Genomic DNA, 24331 nt, shown 5'->3' with positions numbered 1-24331 from the left:
GGCTCAGGTTTTAGCTGATGTTGGAAGCCTCACGCTGCATTTTTAATTACTAGAGACATGAAGTCACTGTTTACCAGCTTATTATGGACTCCCTTATTCACCCCAGAAATGGAACCAAGGCATTACTCACGGGAAGGGCTCTGGGAAAACTGGTGTTTGTAGGGAATCCTAACTGTGGGATTACTTTACACTTACAAATTCTTGAGAATGGCTTTTTTTGTCTGCCTATAACAGAACTTTCCTACAGCAAGCAGATTTATCAACAGGGGATGGAATTCCTCCCTCCTAAATCCCAGGTTCCTGCCTGTATGTGAGGCTGGGGCATGGTCCTGCACACATCCAGAGGTTTGCTCTTCTTAGATCCAGCTTTGCTCAGATTTTATCCATATTTTTGTTGTAAAGACAATGTTTCCTTACAAAATCTAATATATAAATCATTCATCAGTGGCCTTCAGCACATGTGTATCCTTTGTCCTCAGATGTCAAAGTGCTGTTCCATGGACGTCAGTCCACATGAGATAACCTTGGCAGGGAGACTCAGCGAATTAATTTTTAATCACAGAATTCCAGGATGGGTCAGGCTGGAAGGGACTCCTCTGCAGCCACCTCTCTGCTCCAGCAGGGACATCCCAGAGCACAGGATTGTGTCCCAATGGTTCTGGAATATCCCCAGAGAGGAGAGTCCGCAGCCTCTGTGCACAATCTGCTCAGGGCTGGAGCAGAAGCTCTGCCTCCTGTGCTGGGGCAACTGCTGGGCTCAGTCCCTGCCCGTGGCTCTGCTGCCATTGCTGGGTCTGGAGCAGAGCCTGGGCCTGCTCTGACCTCCCTGCACCCAGGGACACACAGGGACACACAGGAACACACAGGGGCACACAGGGGACACACAGAGACACCCAGGGACACACAGGGACAGACAGGAACACACAGGGACAGACAGGGACACACAGGGACACACAGGGACACACAGGGACAGACAGGGACACACAGGGGCACACAGGGGACACACAGAGACACCCAGGGACACACAGGGACACCCAGGGACACCCAAGGACACTCAGGGGACACTCAGGAACACACAGGGACACACAGGGACACCCAGGGACACCCAGGAGACACCCAGGGACACACAGGGATACACAGGGACACCCAGGGACACCCAGGAGACACCCAGGGACACCCAGGGACAGACAGGGCTGAGGCCCCTCTCAGCCGGGGCTCCTCTCCAGGCTGAGCAGCCCCAGCTCCCTCAGCCTTTCCTGGGCACTGAGATGCTCCAGGCCCTTGCTCAGCTCCAGGGCTGAGCAGAAGGGCAGGATCACCCTGCTGGGAATGCTCTGCTGTGGCACCCCAGGATCCCCCTGGACACTGCTGGCCGGGCACAGTTCGTTGTCCCTCAGGATCCAAGTGGACACCGCTGGCCGGGCACAGCTCGTTGTCCCTCAGGATCCCACTGGGCACGGCTGGCCAGGCACAGCTCGTTGTCCCTCAGGATCCCACTGGACACCGCTGGCCGGGCACAGCTCGTTGTCCCTCAGGATCCCACTGGGCACCGCTGGCTGGGCACAGCTCGTTGTCCCTCAGGATCCCACTGGGCACGGCTGGCCGGGCACAGCTCGTTGTCCCTCAGGATCCCACTGGGCACCGCTGGCTGGGCACAGCTCGTTGTCCCTCAGGATCCCACTGGACACCGCTGGCCAGGCACAGCTCGTTGTCCCTCAGAATCCCCCTGGACACCGCTGGCTGGGCACAGCTCGTTGTCCCTCAGGATCCCACTGGGCACTGCTGGCTGGGCACAGCTCGTTGTCCCTCAGGACCCAAGTGGACACCGCTGGCCGGGCACAGCTCGTTGTCCCTCAGGATCCCACTGGGCACCGCTGGCCGGGCACAGCTCGTTGTCCCTCAGGATCCCTCTGGACACCGCTGGCCGGGCACAGCTCGTTGTCCCTCAGCACCCCCAGATCCTTCCCCCAGAGCTGCTCCAGCAGGTCGCCCCGGCCCGTGCCGCGCTGGGGTTATTCCCAGTGCTGAGGTACTGCAGGCAGCGCTGCCGGGCAGTCAGCACGCTGCTCCCCTGTGGGTCATTCCCGTGCTGCCGGATTATTCCCGGTTCCTCCCGGGAAAGGCGCCCCTGGATCCCGGGAAGGCTCCCAGGAGCGGCCCCTCAGCGCGCAGCGCGCGGCGCCCCCCAGCGGGCGGGCGCTGCCTGTGCAGGGCGGGCCCCGCCCCGCCGGCAGCCAATGGGAGGGCGCGGGGGCCCCGCCGCGCCGGCTCCCCAGCCAATGAGGAGGCCCCGCCCCGGCGAGCCCCCGGAGCGCTGAGGTCCGGTCCCACAGAGACGCGGCCATGGCAGGCAAGGGGATGCAGGGGTTCCTGCCGCCCTTCAAGCACTTCGCCACCGATGCCATCCACGCCGGCCAGGAGCCCGAGCAGTGGCGCTCCGGGGCCGTGGTGCCGCCCATCTCGCTCTCCACCACCTTCAAGCAGCGGGCGCCCGGCGAGCACGCGGTGAGTGCGGCCGCCACCGGGGCGCTGAGTCACCCACAGGGACACCGAGCCCCCTTCCGGGCTTGGGCACACCCGGGAGGCCGCGAGCATCCGGCGTGTCCCGGCCGGGGAACGGGAGGCGGCAGGTCCTGGGCAGGGCAGGGAGCTCCCGGCGCGGATCTTTCCCCACGTGGCAGCTCCTGGGCAAACGCGAGCATCTCGCTGGGCCGGGAGCGGGGCTCTCGCCCGGGGCGGCGGTGGAGTCTCCTCACGGGGCCATTGCAGAGCCGCCTGCCCGCGGCCCCGCGCCTGTGCTCCGGGATGGCCCTGCTGAGCGGCGGTGGGACCGGAGGAGCCGCTGCGGTCCCTTCCAGCCTGAGCCAGCCTGGGGCTCGCTGTTCCCGCTGCGGGCGGCGATAGGGAGCGGTTGGGATGAGATTGGGATGAGGTTGGGATGATTCCCGTGTGAAAGGCGAGGGAAGGGGAGCAGGGAGCACCCAGTGCCCCCGGGCTCGCAGGAGCGCTGCTGCAGGGGCTGCCCGGAGCCGGAAACATGGGCGGCTCTCCCGGCCCTGCACCCGCCCCAGGGCCCGGGCAGAATCCCTGATCCACTACACGCACTTTGTGTAAGAGCCTCCTTCGGTCTTCCTTCCAAACCGAGGGAATATTTCCTAAGAATTTTGTGGATGCCCTGTAGAAAGTGCTGGAAAGGTTTGACGGGACGTGGCACAAAGCTGCCACTCCTAAATCAGCACCTGCTCCAAACTCGCGTTGTGCTGGTCGGGCAGGAGGAATTTGCCTTGTGATTCCTCATTCCACACAGAATCCCAGCTGTGCTGAGGAGGCCCTCAGGAGGAGTCACGCTGCTGTATCCACATCCTGATGACAGGATCCATGCTCTTGCTGGCAGCTCTGCCAGAGCGATCTGCAGGATTCCTGACTATGAGGAAGTTGACATAAAAGAGAAATCCTAAAAGCAAGCAAATCCCAGGGTGCTCAGCAGGCTCTCTTGGTAACAACTGCATCTGTGCATGCATGAGTCATATTTTCCTCATTGAATTTCCCCAGAATTTGCATAAAAGCTCTGGCAATAGGAAACATGTGGGTTATCGAGAACTGATGAGGGGAGTTGTCCAGTGCCCTGTGGGTGTGATGGAGGTGGACACACGTTTTTCCTGAGAATTCCCTCCAGAGAGGCTGAGGAGTCTCCCTCACTGGAGATACCCAGAGCTGTCTGGACACGATCCCATGCCCTGTGCTCTGGGATGGCCCTGCTGAGCAGGGAGTAGGAGCAGGGCACCCTCATGGTCCCTTCCAGCCTAAGCCAGCCTGGCATTCTGAGGGTGGTTGGACTGTGCAGCCCAAGCCCTTTCTCCCACAGTGGCCACGGATGGATGTCTGGGGAGAAGCAGGAGAATGTGGCTCCTTGCCCCAGTGCACCCCAGGCCCTTTCTCTGGCAGCGATGCCCAGCTGGGTGTTGTGCCAGGACAGCCTCCTGCTGTTCTGGGTGGAGCTGGATGCCCTCAGCCAGGGCTCTTTAAGGAACCTAGAACTGCTTTTATCCCAGACTTTCCCAGCGCCCTCTCTGATGTTTGTTTCTTATTCCCCACCAGGGTTATGACTACATCCGATCTGGGAACCCCACTCGGGATTGCCTGGAAAAGGCTGTGGCCGCCCTCGATGGAGCCAAATACAGTGAGCACCTCATGGGTTGGACAGGGCTTGGAGCAGCCTGGGACAGGGGGTGGCACTGGGTGGGCTTTGGGCTCCCTCCATCCCAAACCATTCCATGATTCCATCACCATGGCTCTGGCTGTTGGCTGTGGGCAGGAGCAGCTCCAAGGTGGGGAAGAGCCCAAAACTTCTGGTTCAGCAAAGTCCAGCTCCATCCCTGGGATTGTCTCCTGCTTCCTCACTGTGGCTGATGCCTGGGCTGAGCTGGATCCATCCTTGTGCAGCAGCACTGGAGCAGTGGGAGCAGGCAGCCCCTGGCCCCAGTCCATCCCCAGTGTGTCCCAGTCTGTGCCAGTGTCCGTGCTGGTTCCGTGCTGTCCACATCCATCCCCTGCTTTCTCTGGCTCCACGTTCCCAGTGAGGCAGTGACAGAACAGGTTCTTTTCAGAGGCCAAGGGAGGAAGGCCAAGGCAAGTCTGACTTGTTGTGTCACATCAAACACTGATGATCCTTTCTCCTCCAGGCTTGGCTTATTCCTCTGGCTTAGCAGCTCTTTTGAACATCTGTCACCTGCTGAAGACAGGGGACTCAGTTATCTGCATGGATGATGTCTATGGAGGTGAGTACAGCACCCTGTGGCTTCAGCCTTCTTTGTGCAGGGGACCAAACCTGTCTGTGGCTCTCAGGAACTCTGAATTTCCCCTGTAGGACCTCACTGTTCTTTGAAGCCTGTTTTTATCAATCCCCCCTTCCTCACAACTCCCCAGTGGCAGAGTGCAGCCAGCTCTGCCAGAGTCCTTCTCTGAGCAGGGTGAGCTCACTCCAGGTCCTGGGAACTTTCCCCTGCTCCTTGAAGCTTCAGCCTGGGCTGGTTTCTGCAAGGCCGAATTTCATTGCTCCTCCTCTGGTTTGGTTTGCTAGAAAGAAAGGGTTTCTCACAAAAGAACCACCCAAACATGGCTCAGATGTTCCCTTCAGCTCACAGAATCCACCTCCATGTTCCATCCCTTCCTGCTCAGATGGAAAACTGAGTCCCTGGGGATCAGCTTGGCAAAAGGTCCCAATCAATGAATTTTTAATCCAGGCCGTGTTTCCTGGTAGTGAGTGCTGCACATCCATTGATCACCTGTTGGATTCTTTTAATCTTCCCAGGGAAAGGCTTCAAAGACAGGAAGGAATCATTTTTATTGGAGGGATGGGAAACAGTAGCTGGAGTGTTCCCCTTGATTCTTCTCTGTTTAATTTCCTGATCATAAACCCCACATTGATTTCAGGTACTTCCCAAATCACTCTGATCCCATATTCAAATTATTACTGTTTCATGATCACTCAATCTGCAACAGTCTTTAAACTTTGTATATAAAGAAAGTATAAATGTGCCATTGATGGTGTGCAGCATAAAGCTGTGCCCTCCTGCCTGTCCCTGCACGATGCAGGAGGCTGGAGAGCAGGGAATGAAAGTTAAGGAAGTTGTTTCATTTTGTGATTTTTGGGTTTTTTAAGGCACAAACAGATACTTCCAGAAAGTAGCCTCAGAAAATAATTTGAAAGTAATTTTTGTTGACTGCACAAAGCCAAAATGCCTGGAAGCTGCAATTACACCAGAGACCAAGGTAGGGGAGAGGGAAATGGATTTTGAAGGGACGTTCAATTGTTTTACCCTTGCTCCTGTTGGGTTGGGGGTGTGTTGAGCTGAGGGGGGCAGCCTGGGGCACAGCTGGATCCACCCTATCCCCCTGTGCTCCCTCATGGAAAGCATCCCCAGAAGGGCAGAGAGCCCTGGAGAGAGAGGAGGGAACAGCACAAAGGTGAGCAAGAGCAGAGGGAATGCGGAGCCGGGGGGGCTCCGTGGCACTGCTGGGGATCCCCTGCTCCAGGGGAAGGGAACTGTGCTGGGAGAGGCTCTGGCCTGCCTGGCTGAGGCCTTCTCCAGCTGGGATGCCCTGGGATGGCACAAGCCCAGCGCCAGGGGAAGCTCCCTGAGCTTGGAGGAAACCGCCAGAGCCTCCCCTGGCTCTGGCAGGGCCACTGCCCGTCCCCAGTGCACAAACGCACGGGGAGCTGCCAGCACTGAGCACCCAGAGCCCCTGGGACTCAGCCCAGCACTGGGAACCCTCTGACCTGGGGTTTTGTTGGGTTTGTGCAGCTGGTTTGGCTCGAGACCCCCACGAACCCCACGCTGAAGGTGATCGACATCAAAGCCTGCGCAGATACCGTGCACAGGCACCCGGGGGTGCTGCTGGCCGTGGACAACAGCTTCATGTCTGCCTACTTCCAGGTGTGTCACCTGCCCAGGGCAGGTGGATTGGGAAAGGGATGGGAAAGGGATTGTATCAGATCTATTTCCCAGGAGACCAAGCTAAGCCCTGGTATTGTAGGTTTAAAGTCACCCTTTTTGCAACGTGCAAAATGCCTGCTTTTGTTCAGGGTACTTTGATCTTGCTGAATTAACAGAACTCTGCAGAAAGTGTTAATGCTTAGCTCAAGCAGCTCTGCAGTTGGTCTGGGACATGCCAGAGGCTTGGGGTTTTGCCCTGCAATGTGTTGTTCACTTCAGAATTTCCAATTTCCTCCAGAAAGGGCTGTGTGGAAGAGCACAGGGTGCTGGTTAATGTGTCTGGAGCAGCCCGGTGTGGAGGGAAAGCCAGTGCTAATGATTAATTGGCGGGAGCAGTAGGTGAGGTACCACACTGGGCTAAGAAAAGGAGAATTTCACAGTGATCTGTCCATCAGTCCTGAGTGTATAAGGCCTTTTCCATGATGGTTCTGGCTGGGCATCTCCACATTCCCTGGGTGGCAGTCTATGTTTAATGTGGCAGCAGCAGTTTTTGTATCTGCCTGCTTTGTTAAGTTTTAACAGTGATGCCCCTCACACTTTAGAATGTGTTGATACCATGTGCAAAGTACCTTAATTAGTGATTGATTAAAAATCTGGCACTGCTCAGCACCTCTTGCCCATCCACCTCCTGGTTTGTCTCACCTCAGGAGGCTCCTGGGCACAGAGCTGGGAGCTGAGGGGAGAGAGAGCTGCCAAAGGAGCCTCCTTTGCTGATGTTCTCAGCTCCTCCAGGGCAGGATCTCAACAGCTGGAAAGCACAGCAATTCTTTTGCTCTGCAGTTGGAGTCCTTCATTTCCCATGGAAATGCCCTTTCTGGGGTCCATGCCATGGTGTGTCCCTGCCTCAGCTGAGCTGCAGAACTATTTTTTCCCAGCTGTGCACTGTGTGTTGGATGTGCTCAATCTCTTCTCTCCCTGGAGCCTGTGGGAGTTGGAGCAGTGCTTTTAAATCCCATTTTCTTGTGCTTCCCTTGAATTCAGAGTGCCTGCCTGTACTGCTGCCTTTAGCACATGTTCTATTGTCATCCTCAGGTTTTTGTGTTTGTTTCTCCCCTTGTTTATCCTGTGTGAGCTCAGAGCCCTTTGGAATGGCTGGGAATGAACCCAAACTTGAATTATGATGTCATTTTCCTTTCCTTTCAGCGTCCCTTGTCCCTGGGGGCTGATATTTGTATGTCTTCTGCAACCAAATACATGAATGGTGAGTGTGAGAGTTCAGGACATCCTTAGGGCAGGGATGGAGGGAGATTGGGAAGGAATTCCTGTCTGGGAGGGTGGGGAGGCCCCTGGATCCCTGGCAGTGCCCAAGGCCAGGTTGGACACTGGGGTTGGAGCAGCCTGGGGTGGTGGGAGGTGTCCCAGGGGTTTTATTTACACTTGGGGCTTGTGGCAGGACCCTGGAGTGGCTGATCCCATTCTTGTCCCCTGTCATTTGCAGGGCACAGTGATGTCCTCATGGGCCTGGTCTCTGTCAACAGGGATGATCTCTATGAGAGGCTGAAATTCCTGCAGAATTGTAAGTCCAGACAGGGAATTCCTGACAGGAATCCTGTTCACATCCAGAGCTCCTGCTGGGGAGGGTGGGCATGCACACAAGTGGGAAATCTGCCTGGAATGTAAATTAACAGAGCTGGGAAAGCTCAATAAAATAGTCCCATAAAATGAGAGCCATTGATCTCCACTTCCTGAGCACTTCAGGAGAGCACTGGGGCCCATCCTGAAACCCCTGAGGTGCCACCTGCAGCTGGGGGGGCTTGAAACTCCCTCACCCTTCAGGGTGTGCCCAATGCAGAATTTTCTTACCTCGGATCATTCCAGCAATTTTCCGGCCTCTTCATTGCCAGGAATAAATTCCTGTCCAGGGCTGTGCCCTCTGCACTGAGGCTGCACTGTGCCCAATAAATGTAATCCTTGAGGCGTGAGCCTGTTAATTGGGCTCATTAATTAATTGGCTGCCCAGTGTGGGAGATGAGGACCAGAGATTGCCGTGAGTGTCTCCCACTTGTGCCAAGGTGGGGAATGCTGGAGGTGAGGCTGTGTTTGGCTTTGCTGAATGCAGAACACCAGTGTTGCTGTGGGATTCTGTGGAATTCTGCTCCCATTCCCACAGCCCTGGGAGCTGTCCCCTCCCCCTTTGACTGCTTCCTCTGCAACCGGGGGCTCAAGACTCTGCACATCCGGATGAAGCTGCACTTCCACAACGGCCTGGCTGTGGCGCAGTTCCTGCAACGCCATCCCAGGGTGAAGAAGGTCCTTTACCCAGGTGGGTGGGCAGGGACTGGGGAGCATCCCAGGGCAGGGATTTGGGAGCTGTGGTGCCCCGTGGCTGGGGCTGGGTGAGGCTGAGCTGCCCCAGCTCTGCACTGGAATTCTCTGGGAATTCTCCCAACTCTCTCCATTCCAGGGCTGCCTTCCCACCCTCAGTATGAGGTGGTGAAGAAGCAGTGCACAGGCTGTCCTGGGATGGTCACCTTCTACATCAAAGGGAAAAAAGAAAATGCCTCTGCCTTCCTCAGGAACTTGAAGGTAAAATAAAGGCAATAAAATCATTCTTAGGGAGCTGAATCTGCCCTGCTGAGGGGAGGGTGTGGTGGCTTTTCTTGCCAATCCTTTGGGTGTGTCCCATAAATCCCACTATAAATCAGGGATAATTTGTCCATGGGGTTAATGAGAGGGAACAAAGGGTCCCCTCATCCCCCTGGGAGTGTTTGTGTGTTTGCTCCCAGGGTGAGGCGTGTCCAGCTCAGCCCAGGAGCTGCTGCTGGCAAAGGGCTTCCTGCAGGGCTGGGAGCTGGGGCTGGTGCAGCTCTGCTGGAATATTGCAAAGAGCCCTCAGGGGCAAAGGCACTGAGGGAGCCCCTGGCTCTGGGAATGCTTGGCTGGGTCCTTGGCCCAGGCTGTGCTGGTGTTTGGCCAGGAGTGCACCCTGCCTGTGCCCAGGAGGTGTTTGTGTCCTGAGCCCATTTCTAGAACATCTCCTCTCCCTTTCTGCCCTAGGTGTTTGCCTTGGCTGAGAGTCTGGGCGGCTTCGAGAGCCTGGCAGAGCATCCGTAAGTTCATCCTCCCATCCTCAGAGCCTCCCAAAGCTGCAGAGCACCACTAAATTCCCACAATTTCCCAGCCCTCCAAGCTGTTTTGCTGTTTTGCCTTTAGCTGAACTCAGGGACTGTTGTGCAGCACAAAGCCAGGGGAGATTGCAGAGGGAGGGAATCCTGTGGGAGGGCAGAGATAGAGGAACTTTGCCTGGAGGGCTGAGGCACAGTTGGTGTCCATGAAGGCAATCCCAGGAGCTGCAGAGTGTTGGGATGAGGAGCAGCTTGGATGGAGGAATGCCCTGCTCACACAAGGGGCACGGTCACTGTGTGCACCCAGCTGCCTCTGGTCCCTGGCAGGGCCTCCTGGGGCCTTTTAAACTGCTCAAAACAGCATCTTCATGGAATTGCATTATTTCACTCAAAGCCAGCTTGCTTTTTGAAAAGTCCTATGGAAATGAATGACTGTATTTAAATGTTAAATCATTTCACTTACTGATTTCACAGCAAATGTTGAACCCCTCCAGCAGCTGAAAGGAACTGGTGCCAGTGACAGCACATGGGGAAATCCCTTCTTGCCTGTGTCCTCTGTAGCTGGAGAGAATAAACCCTCCAGAGTTCTTTGGGGCAGTTTGAGAAGGGATCTGAGAAACCAAAAATGAAACCAGGAGATTTTGTACTGGAGCTTGCACATTCCCCACGTGCAGAGCTTACAGAGCTTCTGTAGAATAAAAGAACAGCTCTGGAAGGAAGAGGAGTAGGATTTTCTCCTTTGTCCAGATTTTTAGGTATCCACTTCTTGTCAGTCATTTGTGTCCTGCAAATACGAGCTGGAGATGCAATTCCCTGACTTGTCAGCATTCCCACCATTTCCAGGAACTGCTGCCAGGAGCTCTTTGCATCTGTGGGGTCACACGGGTGGCACAGAGGAGGTGTCAGATCCTGCTGCCACTTCAGGGGTGCTGGCAGGGAACCAGCTGGGCTGGTTTTACCAATACAAGTCCCAAATTCTTGGGATAAAATGGTTTTTGTCTTTTTGCCCTTTCAGGGCCACCATGACCCACGCCTCAGTGCCTGAGGAGGAAAGGGAAGCTCTGGGAATCAGCGACACCTTGATCCGCCTCTCGGTGGGGCTGGAGGATGAGGAGGATTTGCTGGCAGACCTGGACCAGGCCCTGGAGGCTGCAGTGAGTGGGGAGTTCCCCTCCAAAAATCATCCCCACCCAGCCTTTGCCAGGGGCTGAGCCCTCAGCTCCTCCCAGATGGACCCTGGGCTGGGGAGGGAAAGATTCCCTGTTTGCAGCCCTGCTCAGGCACAGTTCCCCATGGAGTCAGGAGAATCAAAGGCTGAAATGCGACTCTAATTTATGAAAAGGAGATAAAAATGTGTGGTTGATAGAGGGGCAGAGCACACTGACCCCTCCCCTTCCTTCCTGCAGTTTGCATAAACCTTGAGGGTCAAAAAGGACCTTGGAACTGGACATGGCTGTGGACGAGGACACGGAAAACCAAACCACTCTTGCTTTGCCTTTGGGAATTCCAGCCTGGGTTCCTGGGACTCTCCCTGCTGCTGTTGGGCTGCTCTCCCTGGCTGTGCTGGGCACAGCCTGGGCTCTCCCTGGAGCCAGGAGCTGTATGGGAGCAGCCGTGGGCACCCCAGGAATGTGATCCCAGTTCTCCCAGCAGAGCTCAGTGCTCCCCCTGCTCCTGCAGGGTTTGGGGCACAGGGGCTGCTTCCTCTCACTGCTCTCAGGTCATTCTCTTCTCACCCATCAGCTCAGCTCAAAAACTTGATGGAGCTCAGATCTATTTTAATTAGGTTGGAGATTTGCCTAAGAGCTTTTTCTTCTCTTGATTTTTTTATTGAAAATGAAGTTGAATCAAACACCTGGTAAACAACAACTTTCTAAAGAGGAATCTTTGTCTCTTTTAAGAAAAAAATCATGTGCTGTGGGAATGATTGGAATAATTTTAATTAAAACACACTTTTCCTTTCCTTGCTTATATTCCCCTGTGCACGTGCTCCTTGTGTTCAAAATCAGGGGATGGAGTGACCCTGGAGCTGTTGGGATTTTCCTGTGGGAAGGCAGGAGGGGAATGGAGCTGAGGGGAGGCTGGACAATTCTGTACTGGCCACACCCAGAATAACCTTCATTGCACAGAGGGATTAAATCCTGACTAAACCCAAGTGAAGGTGTTCCCACCCAGCCCTCCTCATCCCACAGCATCCCAGCCTGGCTTGGCTTGGAAGGGACCTCAGAGCCCACCCAGTGCCAGCCCTACACCTCAGGAGCAGCTCTGACATGAGGCGGGGCCAGCTGTCCCAGCACGTTACTGACTGTTAAGTAACGAACTGGGCTCCATGAATTTCTGTAATCACTGTTAATCATATTTGGCTCATTAACGCCGCTGAAGGTGCTCGGGCCGGGATCCGAACCCGCGGCCTCAGCGTCCCCTCAGCCCGGCCCGCCCAGTGGCGTCACGCGCCGCGTGCGCCCGTCTCGGCCAATCAGCGGCCGCCGGCGGATTCGAACGGCGGAGCGGCGGCGGCGGCCGTTGCGCGCGAGGCGGGGGCGGCAGGGGGCGCTGCGCTCCCCGGCTGAGGGGCCGCCATGGCCGGGCCGGGACCGGGGCCGGGGCCGGGGCCGGGGCCGTACCGCGCCACGAGGCTGGTGAGCACCGAGCGGGGCTGGGCACCACCGGGCCGGGCGGGAGCCGAGGGCGCGGCTGCTGCAGGGGGAGCGGGGCGCCCGTGGCACCCGTGCGAGCGCCGCGGGACGAGAGGTGGCTCTGCCCCTCGGGTCTGCTGTCACGACAGAGGGGCGCTTGGGGATGCACCGTGCCCGCTGCCGCGACACCTGGGTGCCCTGGGACCCCCTACCTGCTGTCGCGACGGGGCTCAGGGACACCCCCTGCTCGCAGTCGCGACACGTGGCTGCCTGGCGCCTTCTGCCCCACGTCCGTTTTCTCAGTGTGCGAGTGCGCGGGGACGCCACACGGGGGCGCCCCGTGATGCCCCGCGCGCTGTCGCGACATTGGGTGCGCAGGGACACCCCGTGCCACGATATGTGGGTGCCGTGGCACCCCCCTACCGTCGCGAAATGGGGTTAGCTGGAGACCTCCCCCCCTCCGCCCTCTGTCACGGTAATATCGACGCCCTGCTGTCGCGACATGTCGGGCGTCGCGCCCCGCGGGTGCCGCCGGTGGCTGCAATGGGCGGTGCCGCTCGGTGTCCCCGCAGTGGAACGAGGTGACGCGGTGCTTCCGGGCCGGGATGCCCCTGCGGCGGCACCGGCAGCGGCTCCGCTCGCACGGCAGCTGCTTCACGGCCGCCGAGGCCGCGGACTGGCTGCACCAGGTGCTCCGCAGCAACAGCAGCTTCGGGCCCGACGTCACCCGGCAGCAGACGGTGCAGCTCCTGCGGAAATTCCTCAAAAACCACGTCATCGAGGACATCAAGGGCCGCTGGGGCGCTGAAAACCTGGAGGACAACGGTGCCCTGTACAGGTACTGAGGCTGGAGTTGTCCCGTGGTCTCGCAGGTTGAGAGTTTTAATTTTGTGAAAAGCGCCAATCGCTTGGGTTTAAAATTGTAAAAGTTTAATAGTAATAAAATGGTTATAAAAATAGTAACACAATTAGAGTAATAATAATTTGGACCATTTGGATTAGGACAATATGAGACAATAGAACCAAAGAGTTACAGACAGTCTGGGTACCTTTTCTGGGCAGCACGAGCCCGAAGAAGGCCCCACGTTAACAGAGGATTAACCCTTAAAAGCAACAGCCTGTTGCATATTCATACACCCCATCCATGATGCATAAATTCCATTCAAACACAGGATTCTGGCTGGGCAGTGTCAGCTGCTTCCTCTGAATCCTAACATTGCCTTTGAGGCAGGAAGAAGTTCGTTTCTTCTGATCATGGGGCAATAAATTCTGTTTCTCCGAAGGATTCAGGTGTCCTGTGGCTGCTATCTCACTCTGAGTCCTCTCTTTAAAAAAGTATCCTACATAGCATAGTTTCTATTTGAACATTTTGTTATAACCTAAAACTATATTTAACACAGCACTTAAGAGAATTAATGCAGCATAACTTTCTAACACAACACATTTAACATTCATTTGAATATTTGCGAAAAGCCAATCATAAAATACGCATTTTTCACAATTTAAAATGCTTAGATTTGCAAAAAGAGCTTGCTTTGGATTAAACATCCTAGGTAAAAAGTTAATTATCAGCATAGGCTTTCTCCTCTGAGTGTTTTGCTTCGCTCCTGTGTGTGCCCATGCTTTTGTCCATCCGAGGTTTTTGCTGGAATACAAACTGCACTCCAGTGCTTTGGAGTGAAGCCAGGGTGTTTTGTAGGAGCTGCCTGCTGGGTTTGCTTCTCTTGGGCCTTTTACACAAAGCCTGAGTGGGAAACAGAGCCAAGCAGCTCTGGCTCAGGCTGTGCCAACACCTTCAGCTTGACTTTGGCACCAAGAAAAACAGCCTAAAGCTAATTTATCATATGATAAACTTAAATATTTTTTTTTCCTTTTTTAGTGAATCTAACAGAGTCACACTGGTATGGAGTCAGAAGTTTTGTTTTGTCAAGTCATTTATCTGATTACAGATCAGTTCTGAATGTATTTAACATCTCTCCTGTTCATTACAGATTTCCTCCAACCTCTCCAGTCAAACCTCTACCAAGCCCACCAAGGGAGAACTTGGAAAACTTCTCTGGAGACAAAGGAAAACTTTTTAAACTGCCCAGCTCATCCAAAAGGGGTTTGAAAAAACAGGAGCTCCTGCAGTCTGTGGTAATAACTTCTGTTCCTCACAGCAGTGCAGTTGGCTTGCATTGTCTTCAGTCTTTAAAATTGAGTGACACTGCTCTGTTGTGGCATCTTCCTTTAAGAAAGAATAGTTTAGACTTAAGGAATTCGGAAATATTAAGAAATAAATTTATATGAGAGGGATTTTTATTTTGTTTTGGGTTTTCTTTGTTTTGTCTCAGTGCAGAATTATCCCTGCTAAGAGATTTTAAAGTATTGGGAGGGTTGAAAGGTGAAGTCCTAGAAGTGATCTGCACGGTATGGCCTTGTTGAAATTTAATTTATTGTTGGGGGACAACTAAAAGGCACAAATAATTTAATTGGTCATCTTTTTGGAGAAGATGGAATGCATGTGTGGCCCTTGATTCAGCTGAGATTGGTGTGCATAAATTCTGAATTCAGGTCCCAGTCCTGAAGGAGAATAATTCACATATTAATATATCTGGATTTGAGGCGTTTTTACCTTTTAAATTGCTGATTTTGGATTGATCAGGGGTTTCTTTCATTTCTTTTTAGTTGTGTGCTCCCATTTCACTGCTGAGGCTCATGTGGAATTTAATGCTCCACAGAATACCCTGTTCTTCTAATTCTGATTTTCTCTAATTTTTAATTGCCTTAAGAAGCTCGTTTATCTTACAGTCCAAACCACTCATTTTCAGGAAAACTTAGCAAGACCAAAAGCTGATGTAGCAGAAGAAAAGAAGGAAGGCACACTGCAAAGGAGGGAAATAAGCCAGGAATATGTGCAAGAAACATGGAGAAATATCATCCAAATACAGTGAGTGAGGAATTACACACAGCACCTTCTCCTTCAGTGGCAAATGGCCCAAGCAAGCTTTCACCATTTGTTTTTAATTCTTAAAACTGTGTTTTAAATTGAATTTGAATTTTTGAAAAGTTGCATTTTTTCCTGTTGTTTACACAGGTTTTCTAATCTGTTTATTAACTTTGGGTTGCTGCATTTAAGGAATTTCTGATCAGGTGCTGAAATATGTTTTAAACACCTCAGGTGCTTTTCCTTGCTGATTGTGGCTGTTTGTCCCAGGGAAAAGTGTCCCCAGTTGTCCTCCTGGAAGTGAGAAGTTCTCAAACAGCACTTTAGCTCACCCAGAGTTTTGGAATAGATATGGAAAGAACTTGTTTTCCTTCATCCCTTGCAAATCTTTGCTCTCTTCCTCCCCAGTCTGCAAACCATTTTGGGACTGCCCTCGTTGGAGGAGGTTCTGCAGCCAGCCCAGATCATCCCTGAGTTTGTCATGTACAACATGAGCAACACCAGCAAACACGGCGTGGTGATCCTGCAGGACAAAGCAGGTGACATTTATTTCCCTAGAGTTGCCTAAAAATTCTTTATTTCTAAATAATAATTCATCTGTTTCACAGGCTGTTGTTTCCACTTTTTCCCCAATCACAGCCCAGCTCAAATCCCATCCCACCCCTGTCATGGCAGGGACACCTTCCCATATCCCAGGGTGTCCAGCCTGGCCCTGGGCACTGCCAGGGATGCAGGGGCAGCCCCAGCTGCTCTGGGAATCCCATCCCAGCCAAAAACTCCTCCCCAATATCCCATCTAACCCTGCCCACCTTCAGCTTGCAATTATTCCCCTTTTTCCTCTCAAAATTACATGTGGAGCAGTATTTAAAATCAGTATTTTAAATCTAATCTTTTGTGCTTTAGGTGTTATTTAATACGTGTGAGGCATTATTAGTTGTTAATTATTTGGGCTCATGTCTGAATGATGCTTTTATCTGTTTGGATTTCAGAAGACCTCCCTCACTGGGTGCTGTCAGCCATGAAGTGCTTGGCCTACTGTAAGTCACTGAAGAGCTTTCAGGTTCCAGAAACCTCTTTTGAGAGTTGAAAGGGGAATATTTGTGTGTGTGAAATCAGCTGTGATGTTTCAGTTCAGAAACCTGTGGGTGGTTTCCTCTAATGCAGTTTTTCAGGAGTGAAAGGGACTTTGCTTTTCTGGTCTCTGGCTTTTAGCTGAACCAAAACATTTCCTACACTTCATATTAAACTGGGGAGATCAATTTTCTTTGCTTTGTAAACAATCAACTCTAAATTAATTAGATGAGTGCCTCTCAAATGAGACCAGAGATAATGAGCTTTTATTTCCATGTGCTGAGCTTCCTTTTGCTCCAGGAGCTTGAGCTCCCTGTGGGAGAAGTGGGATCACTGTGCTTTGGAAATGAAGGCACATACTAAGGGTGGGTGATAATTTTGCTGAGGAACCTACGAAGACCACAGAATTAATTTTTCTTTATTTATTTTCTTGGTGTGGAACAGAACAGAGCACAGCTCTTCAGTGGCTGCCTGGAATCTCTTACACTGCTTTTGCTGACAAATTGTGCCAAATACAATCTTTGTGGATTGCTGATAGGATTCTTTGCTTGTGAAACAAGAATAAGTTTAGGCTGATCTTCAGGATTTTCTTTTCTAGTGGGACTGTGGATTTTTGGGGTGAATTTCTTTTCTTCCCCCCTTTTCAGGGCCCAGGAACAAGGACATGAGCCAAGACACCTACAGTGGCTTTGAGCGGGACGTGTTCAGAACAGTTGCTGATTATTTTCTCAGTCTTCCTGAGCCATTGCTTACTTTTGAATACTATGAGCTCTTTGTTAACATCTTAGGTATGTATGAATTTAGGAACAGTCAGGGCAGCTCTGAGTTCAGATCAGCTGGGGGACAAATATGATTCAAACAGAGCTCGGCCTCCTGATGTGTGTGGGAGCTCCAGTGTGAGGAGGATCATCACTGCTCCATTCTGTATTAGTGTTAATTAAAATGCACTTCTGCCTCATGATTTCCCATTTAAATTGCTATTTCAGCTCACATTCTAAATATTCAATAACAAAAACTTCAGAAGATGTGCTTGTTCTGCCTGCTCCTCACTATTGCAGTGTCACCTGTCTTTGTTCTTGCATGTTGGATGCAATGGCCTTGTTAAATTGCCTTGGGACTGAACTAAAGCCTTCTTAATTAATATCTTAAATAATATCTTGACTTTGTTGTCTGTCTGCCCAGTTAGCAGCTCTCTGAACTGGTTCATTTTCACACCACTTGCACCTTTAACATCTCTTTCATTTCCTGATAGTTTTGTGTGGCTACATCCAAATTCCTGATCTGGGCAGTGGAAAACGTTCTGTCCAAGAGGAGAAATGTGACCCTCAGCCTTCAAAACCTCCTCACTTGAACTCTTTCAAGTCCACTGAGTGTCTTCTCCTAAGCCTGCTCCTCAAAGAGTCTGACAAGAAGGAGAAAGGAGAAGCTTCCAGGAGGTTTTCCTCAGAGGAGCTGAGAGCCCAAAACGAGCACGGAAAGAAATGGCAGCAGCACAAACTGCCACGCCAGCAAGGGAGTGCTGGGAGCCTGATAGGAGGGAGCTGCCAGAATCTTGCAGGATCCAGGAATGCCCAAGAGCCACCTGGAGCGTTTAGGACAAGGTGTTACTCCTTGGAGAGAATTGGAGCTGCTGCTTCAAGTGTGTGTGATAAAGGCGGAGGTGTGAGCACCACCAGGAGGAGTGGAGAGCTGCTGGAGGAGCACAGAGGGACCTCAGTGGAGGAGCTGGCCTGGGGTAGCTCAGGCCCAGCCCAGGGCCTCAGCAGAGGGCCTGGCCCGTGTCCCTGGGCTGAGGAGCTGTGGGGTGGCAGCCACGGGCCCCGGGCAGCCCCGAGCCTGCTGGGCAGGAGGAGCTCCAGGAGCTGCAGTGCCATCAACAGACCCAGTGCAGAGATCACAGTGCAGCCTCAGCCCCGGGGGCAGGGCACAGCCAGCCCCTCTGTGGCCATCAGCATCCAAAAGAGACTCTGCAGGAGCAGCACAGAGCTGGCAGAAGGCTCTGCCCTCCCCTCCCCTTGTGTGCTGGCTGGCACAAGTAAGGGCTCTCTGCAGCATGCTGTTCTGCCTTGTTGTGTGGCCTCACTAATCCCTGCTTCCCTCACCTCTGCCACTCTTGCTAGGATAGGCACAGAGCATGGGTTTGTGGGGTTTTAAAGGAAATCTGCTGGCTAAATTGTTTAAGCTGCTGTAGCTCTGCTAACTTTGTGTAGTATCTGGAGTATGAGCTCGATGTGTCAGTGATTGCCCTTTCTGCTCAGGTGAGTGATGGGGGCAAGGAATCTGCACACACCTGCCTGTTGGAGATGTCTTTTTCTGTTCTGTAAATCTGTATTTTCTGGGAATAATTAGTGTCATTCCTTAATTGTATTGTGGTCCTCATTGCACCATAATGAAGGAAGTTGAAGATGACCACACAAACAAAGGCCTGTACACTCTCTCTTCTGTGTTACAGCTGATTTCTCTGGAACATAAATAATCACACTGAAAAATAAGAAATCTGTGATACTGAGGTAGAAACATGCTGGAAGCTGGTTCAAATCTTAATGCCAGCTGTCTTTGTGGTTAACTTGTAGATCTCCTGCAGCCTCACCTGGAGAGAATTGCAGTGGAGGCCCTGCAGATCTGCTGCCTGCTGCTGCCGCCGCCGAGGCGCAGGAAGCTGCAGCTGCTGCTGAGGATGATGAACAGGATCAGTGGCAACGTGGACATGCCACGGCTGCACGATGCCATGGGCACCAGGTCCCTGGTAAGGGCAGGAAAAACTCTTCTTAGAGGAATGCAGATGATTCCTCAGCCTGATTTCCCACCCTGCTGCTGTTCAGAATCCCTGGCTGGTTTGGTTTGGGAGGGACCTTAAAGCCCATCTCACTCCAGTTTAAACCTGGTGTGCACTGGGTTGGCTCTGCAGGTTTTAATCACCTCACTTGTCTCAAGATGACCAATTGAAGATTTAGGTTTGGATTAGAAGTAGGAAGAAATTCTTTATTCAGAGGGTGGGCAGGCCCTGGCACAGGTGCCCAGCGCAGCTGAGGCTGCCCCTGGATCCCTGGCAGTGCCCAAGGCCAGGCTGGACAGGGCTGGGAGCACCTGGGACAGTGGGAGCTGTCCCTGCTCCAACCCAAACCATTCTAGGAACTTATTCTACAGTCCTGTGAAGATGTTCAGTTTTCTATAGGTTAAGCCTTTTTCTGCTACTACCTTTTACAATATGTATTTTTAATTGAAAGTGCTGTTCAATTCCAAAGAAATTACTTTAATTCAGCTGATGACTTTTCCTCCTTGTGTGACCATACTTTGAAGTTGGTACTGGGGGATTTGAGCCACTGTAGAGTGGAGAGGAGGGAAATAAATGCCCCAGCTTTCTCCACTGCAGCTGTGCTGAACTTTTCCAGCTGATCCAGACGTTTTCCCGCTGTGTCCTGCGCTGTGCAGAGGAGGAAGACCTGGATGAGCTGCTCTCCACACGCCTGCTCTCCTTCCTGATGGACCATCAGCAGGAAATCTTGCAGGTCCCAGCTTACCTGCAGGTTGCTGTGCAGGATCACCTCGAGTACATGAAGAAGGCTCAGGTTGGTGCCATGAGAGCAGTGCAGGTTCATTTGTTAATTGCTTCTTCTGAAGTTGGGAAAATGTAAATAAACCAAGGACATTTTGAATGTGTGGCTATTAATTATAATGTTTTGCAGCTTGTGAGTGGGTGTGGGTGGTTATTAGGTACTTACTCCAACAGTACAGGATCAGTTGAGTGCATGCAGAGCCCTTTTTTCTTCCAGTGCAAACAGGAAAAAGAAGAAATTTGTGCCATCCTGCCAACGTATTCCTACTGCAAACAAATCACTCCTCAGGAGTTTGAAGAACAAAAGGTCTCCACCTCACAGGCTGCAGTGGCAGAGCTCCTGGAGAACATCATCAAGGATAAAAACCTCTCTGTGAAGGAGAAAAAGAAAAAGTTAAAACAGGTGAGGTTATTTCATTTGCGTGTGCAGTGCCTTTGTGAGGGAAGGGCTCAGGCACCAGAGCCTGGGGCAGGAGAGGAGCAGAATGTGCTGAGAAATGTTTGTGCTCAGGAGCTGTCGAGTGCTTCATGTGCTCTGCTTGGGATTTTAAAGATGGTTTTTAATGCTGCATCCTCTGGGGCCAGGCTGGGACACCTGGGGGTGCTCCCCTGGAGAGGAGAAGGATCCAGGGAGAGCTCAGAGCCCCTGGCAGGGCCTGGAGGGGCTCCAGGAGAGCTGCAGAGGGACTGGGGACAGGGGATGGAGGGACAGGACACAGGGAATGGCTCCCAGTGCCAGAGGGCAGGGATGGATGGGACATTGGGAATTGGGAATTGTTCCCTTGCACAGGTGCCCAGAGCAGCTGTGGCTGCCCCTGGATCCATGGCTGGACACTGGGGCTGGAGCAGCCTGGGACAGTGGGAGGTGTCCCTGCCATGGCAGGGGTGGCACTGGGTGGGATTTCAGGTCCCTTCCAATCCAAACCAGTCCATAATAATGCAGCCTTTGACTGGCAGCAGTGGTGTTCAAACAATGGTGTAAAACCAGGACAAATGATTCTGCTGGAGAGCCTGCTCTCCATTCAGTGATTCCTGTGGAATTGCAGCCTGGATTCCTGTGCTGCACTGGCCATCCAAGTCACCATGAACATGCCAGAGGTGGGGTTAAATTCAATAGGGGTTAAAACCAATCATTTTTGGCTTTAGGAGACAAAACTCTCTCTGTTGAGAATCCTGAAACACTCTTTTGGTGCCCTTGGCTTTGTGTTTTGTAACATTTACAGTGCTCAAGATTATCTTGCACTTCTGGCCTACCAACAACTTGCCTAATAGTAAGGCTAAAACACAGCAGTCCTGGCAGGATTTAATCCTGGAGGGTTTTTCTTTCTTTTGGCAAGTCTTCCTGCCCAATGGAATAGTTTTGTACTTGTCCTACAATCTCCTAAGCGAGTCTTGTGACTCCCCTTTGAACAAGCAGCTTTTCAGGACAGCCACACTTGGCTTTGGTGCCCCTCCTGCAGCTCTGACTTCATGTGTGTTGTGGAAACTTTCTGGGCCTCTAAAAGTGAGTCTGGTTGGGTTCATCAACACTTCTGAATCTAAAGAAGAATGGCTAGGTATAGTGGATAAATGGTCCCAGTACTGGAGGTGCCTCAGCAGTGCCAGCACAGGGATGGGCACTGCCCTGGGCCTGCTGGACACATTCTGCTTGATGGGAAATGTTGGGAATTCTTGGGAAAAGCCAGATTCATGGCATTTCTAGAGGGTTTGGTCCCAATTGTGTCAACACCAGAAGTTACGAAGGTGGTTTGGATCCATCAGTGGAAAGGTTTGGCTCATGTTCAGGTGTATTTACAGTTTTTGATCCCTTCCTGAGGCCTTGCAAGGGAAACAGGCACAATGTCCAAATCACTGCTCTGATGCCAGGTGTTTTCATTTCCTTGGAATCCGTGGTAAGCTTCCCTGGAAGAACCCTTAGCTCCCTGTTGGGTAAAAGAGTTTATCCAGGGAATTCCTGGAAGGCAGCTCTGCAGGCACAGAGTGTTCTGTGGCACAGCTGGAGTTGTTGTGGGATTTTCTCTGGGATTTTCTCATCCTGGGTGCCTGTGTGTGCTGCAGTTCCAGAAGGAATATCCCCAGATCTATGGGAGCAGGTTCCCAAGGACGGAGTCGGAAGCGCAGCTCCTGGAGAACAAACCCACCCTCAAGCAGCCCATGCTGAGCCTCAGGAAACCCAAATTCCGCAGCCTCAGGTACTGATTTCTGCACTCCTGAGCCTCCTCTCCCTGCTGGAAGTCTGAGGGATTCACCAAAGGAATTCTGCAGGAGTTTGGTGCTGGCTGTGCTGTGGAAGGAGGAAATGTTTACATGGACACTGTGCTGGAAAGTGCCAAAATACCTTTTTTTGGTGCAGATACTTTGGAATGACTTCTAAAAGAAAAATATTTATCTGTTTACAAATTATTACAATATATTGGAGTAGGAAAATGTAAAAATACACATAAAGCTGTTGTTAACCAAAAATTTATATATTTTTTTTTAATGGGAAACTAATGACGTGCCTCTTGTTATAACCTTTAAATGTCTATCAGGAATTTGTGCCATTTATTGTAGTTTTTACATGTGTGTGTTGTGACTAAGTGCCTTTTCTATTCTCAAAATGTTTGTCTTTAAACAAAGGAGCTTCTATGAGTTCAGGACCAGGAGAGCCAGTTCACCATAAATAAATGATTATCTCACTCCATAAATGCTCCTGTTCATATCACCTGTAAAACCCTCAGCAGCTTTTTGATATTTATTTATATTAAAAGACTTGAAGTGTATTTCTGCATTTTCATGGAAAACTCATTTTGGATCTTTTGGTGTGATTCTCAAAATAGGGGTGATGGATGATCCATGAAGTGAGAACAGAATATACTAATTTGCCATTTTTTTCCCAGAGTTAGGGATTTACTTAATAATTATGGTAAGATAAAGGTTCCCCCACAGGAGCTGAAATCTGCAGGAATACTTTTAGGAAAGTATAATTAATAATAATTAATCTACTGCCTGGCTCTGAGATCCCAGACTGGTTTAGGTTGGGAGGGACCTTAAATCCCACCCAGTGCCAGCCCTGCCATGGCAGGGACACCTCCCACTGTCCCAGTGTCCAGCCTGGCCTTGGGCACTGCCAGGGATCCAGGGGCAGCCCCAGCTGCTCTGGGCACCTGTGCCAGGGCCTGCCCACCCTCTCAGCCAGGAATTCCTTGGTACATCTGTGATCCTGAGCCTGTCAGTTCTCTCCCCAAAAAATACCATTTTTCTCCTTTTTTTGGAAAGATTTTGTAAATGAGAAACCCAAATTAGCCTCATTTTACCCTGTATTAACAATGCCTTAATGTCCTGAGGGTAACTTTGTGCTTTCAGGGCAGGGGCAGCTGTTCCTCCCCTGGAACATCTGTAACCAACCTCCAGCACTCAGCACCTGCCTGAACTTGCTTCCTACCCTGTTCTATGTTGCATAAATGCTTTGTTTATGTAGTGTTCCAGTTAAGTAACTTATTAGGTGAGAAGCTCACATTTCCAGGATTTGGCTTTCAAAGGCCTGCCCTCATTACTCCCAGTTCTTGATCCAGGTTATTTAATGTTCCCTTCTAAGGTTTTGACAGAACTTAGCCAAAATGGGAATAAATAGAGAAAGTATAATTATGGTTCTTCAATGGAAAGGGTTAATGGGAGGCTTTAATCAGGATCTCAGTGCAGTATCCTGGTTTTTCTGTGAGGAGCCTGAAATGAGCCCTTGTCCAAGTGGAAACACCTTGAAAGAGGGAGCAAGCAAAACCCCAGGGAAAGAGCCAACCCTCACGTGCTGGTTGTGGCAATGTTTAATGTCTGTTCCTGTCCCTGCACCCCAGTTTGGGTCCCTGGAGCCGTTTCCAAGCACCTGAATGTGGTGATAAAACACCTTCATCCTCTGCCTGTGAGGGGACAGCAGGAAACTGGGACCTTGGTAATCTTTGAAATTGCTCCTTACAGCACTGTTGTTTTCATGAATGAATTAAAAAACAAACCACTCTTAATACAGGTGGTTCCTAATGATGAGTCTGGGGGAGACTGAAGGAGACCCCAAGGGCCTGAGGGACACCTCCAATTTCTGCTCCCTCTGACAGGACCGAGGGAACGGCTGGAGCTGGGCCAGGGGAGGGTCAGGTTGGATTTTGGGGAAGGTTCTTCCCCCAGAGGGTGCTGGGCACTGCCCAGGCTCCCCAGGGAATGGACATGGCCCCGAGGCTGCCAGAGCAGCTCCAGGAGCCTTTGGACAGGGCTCAGAGATGGGACTGTTGGGGTGTCTGTGCAGGGCCAGGGCCTGGATCACTGATCCCTGTGGGCCCTTCCAGCTCAGGAGATTCCTTGGTGTTTGTCTCTGGCATTTTCTCCTCTCCTGGTGTCTCTGGTGTCAGTCACACACTCCTGGGAAGGCCCTGGAGGGGCTGGGATGGTCCCTGCAGAGCCGGGTGCCGCTGCCAGCTCCCGGCACGGCTCCAGCGCTCCGTCCCACTCCTCCCTGGCCTTTTTTTCTTTGTAATCACTTCTGCTTGGGAAGAATTTAGGTCTCAGAAAAACAGTGAAAGCCCCTTTTTGTGTGAACAGCAGGACAAAAG

At 52.0% G+C, this 24331-nt stretch overlaps 2 protein-coding genes across 3 annotated transcripts; both read left to right on the top strand.

Moving 5' to 3' along the window:
* The first annotated feature begins 2274 nt into the window (after nucleotides 1–2274).
* On the top strand, nucleotides 2275–11535 carry LOC139594606 (cystathionine gamma-lyase-like). The gene is made up of 12 exons (XM_071436973.1): nucleotides 2275–2505; nucleotides 4099–4180; nucleotides 4683–4778; nucleotides 5663–5772; nucleotides 6306–6437; nucleotides 7641–7698; nucleotides 7936–8013; nucleotides 8608–8760; nucleotides 8902–9023; nucleotides 9495–9547; nucleotides 10578–10716; nucleotides 10969–11535. Exons 1-12 carry the CDS (start codon nucleotides 2344–2346, stop codon nucleotides 10975–10977), a joined length of 1194 nt encoding a protein of 397 aa, XP_071293074.1. The 5' UTR covers nucleotides 2275–2343; the 3' UTR covers nucleotides 10978–11535.
* A 105-nt stretch (nucleotides 11536–11640) lies between these two features.
* On the top strand, nucleotides 11641–22513 carry DEPDC1 (DEP domain containing 1). 2 transcript variants are annotated; one of them, XM_071436968.1, is made up of 12 exons: nucleotides 11641–12201; nucleotides 12771–13036; nucleotides 14190–14334; nucleotides 15009–15127; nucleotides 15533–15663; nucleotides 16114–16161; nucleotides 16843–16983; nucleotides 17448–18230; nucleotides 18769–18941; nucleotides 19588–19764; nucleotides 19969–20154; nucleotides 21810–22513. In XM_071436968.1, the coding sequence occupies exons 1-12, from the start codon at nucleotides 12142–12144 to the stop codon at nucleotides 21948–21950; spliced, it is 2370 nt and encodes a 789-aa protein (XP_071293069.1). In that variant the 5' UTR covers nucleotides 11641–12141; the 3' UTR covers nucleotides 21951–22513. The 2 variants fall into 2 exon arrangements, with proteins under 2 accessions (XP_071293069.1, XP_071293070.1); XM_071436969.1 differs by lacking the exon at nucleotides 17448–18230.
* The last annotated feature ends 1818 nt before the right edge of the window (nucleotides 22514–24331 follow it).

The sequence above is a fragment of the Agelaius tricolor genome, unplaced genomic scaffold (assembly GCF_023055355.1).
Source record: "Agelaius tricolor isolate 1412-34295 unplaced genomic scaffold, bAgeTri1.0.p SCAF_11, whole genome shotgun sequence".
Lineage (NCBI taxonomy): Eukaryota > Metazoa > Chordata > Aves > Passeriformes > Icteridae > Agelaius > Agelaius tricolor.
The sequence above is the reverse complement of the archived record's forward strand: the minus strand, read 5'-3'. Positions and strand labels throughout refer to the sequence as shown.

Bases quoted from the DNA above. Each gene is read 5' to 3' on its own strand.
- DEPDC1 (XM_071436968.1), top strand. From the start codon at position 12,142: ATGGCCGGGCCGGGACCGGGGCCGGGGCCGGGGCCGGGGCCGTACCGC. The intron at 15,664-16,113 runs GTGACATTTATT...TTTGGATTTCAG, and splicing joins GATCCTGCAGGACAAAGCAG to AAGACCTCCCTCACTGGGTG. The intron at 19,765-19,968 runs GTTGGTGCCATG...TTTTTCTTCCAG, and splicing joins AGTACATGAAGAAGGCTCAG to TGCAAACAGGAAAAAGAAGA.
- LOC139594606 (XM_071436973.1), top strand. From the start codon at position 2,344: ATGGCAGGCAAGGGGATGCAGGGGTTCCTGCCGCCCTTCAAGCACTTC. The intron at 2,506-4,098 runs GTGAGTGCGGCC...ATTCCCCACCAG, and splicing joins GGGCGCCCGGCGAGCACGCG to GGTTATGACTACATCCGATC. The intron at 9,024-9,494 runs GTAAAATAAAGG...TTTCTGCCCTAG, and splicing joins CCTTCCTCAGGAACTTGAAG to GTGTTTGCCTTGGCTGAGAG.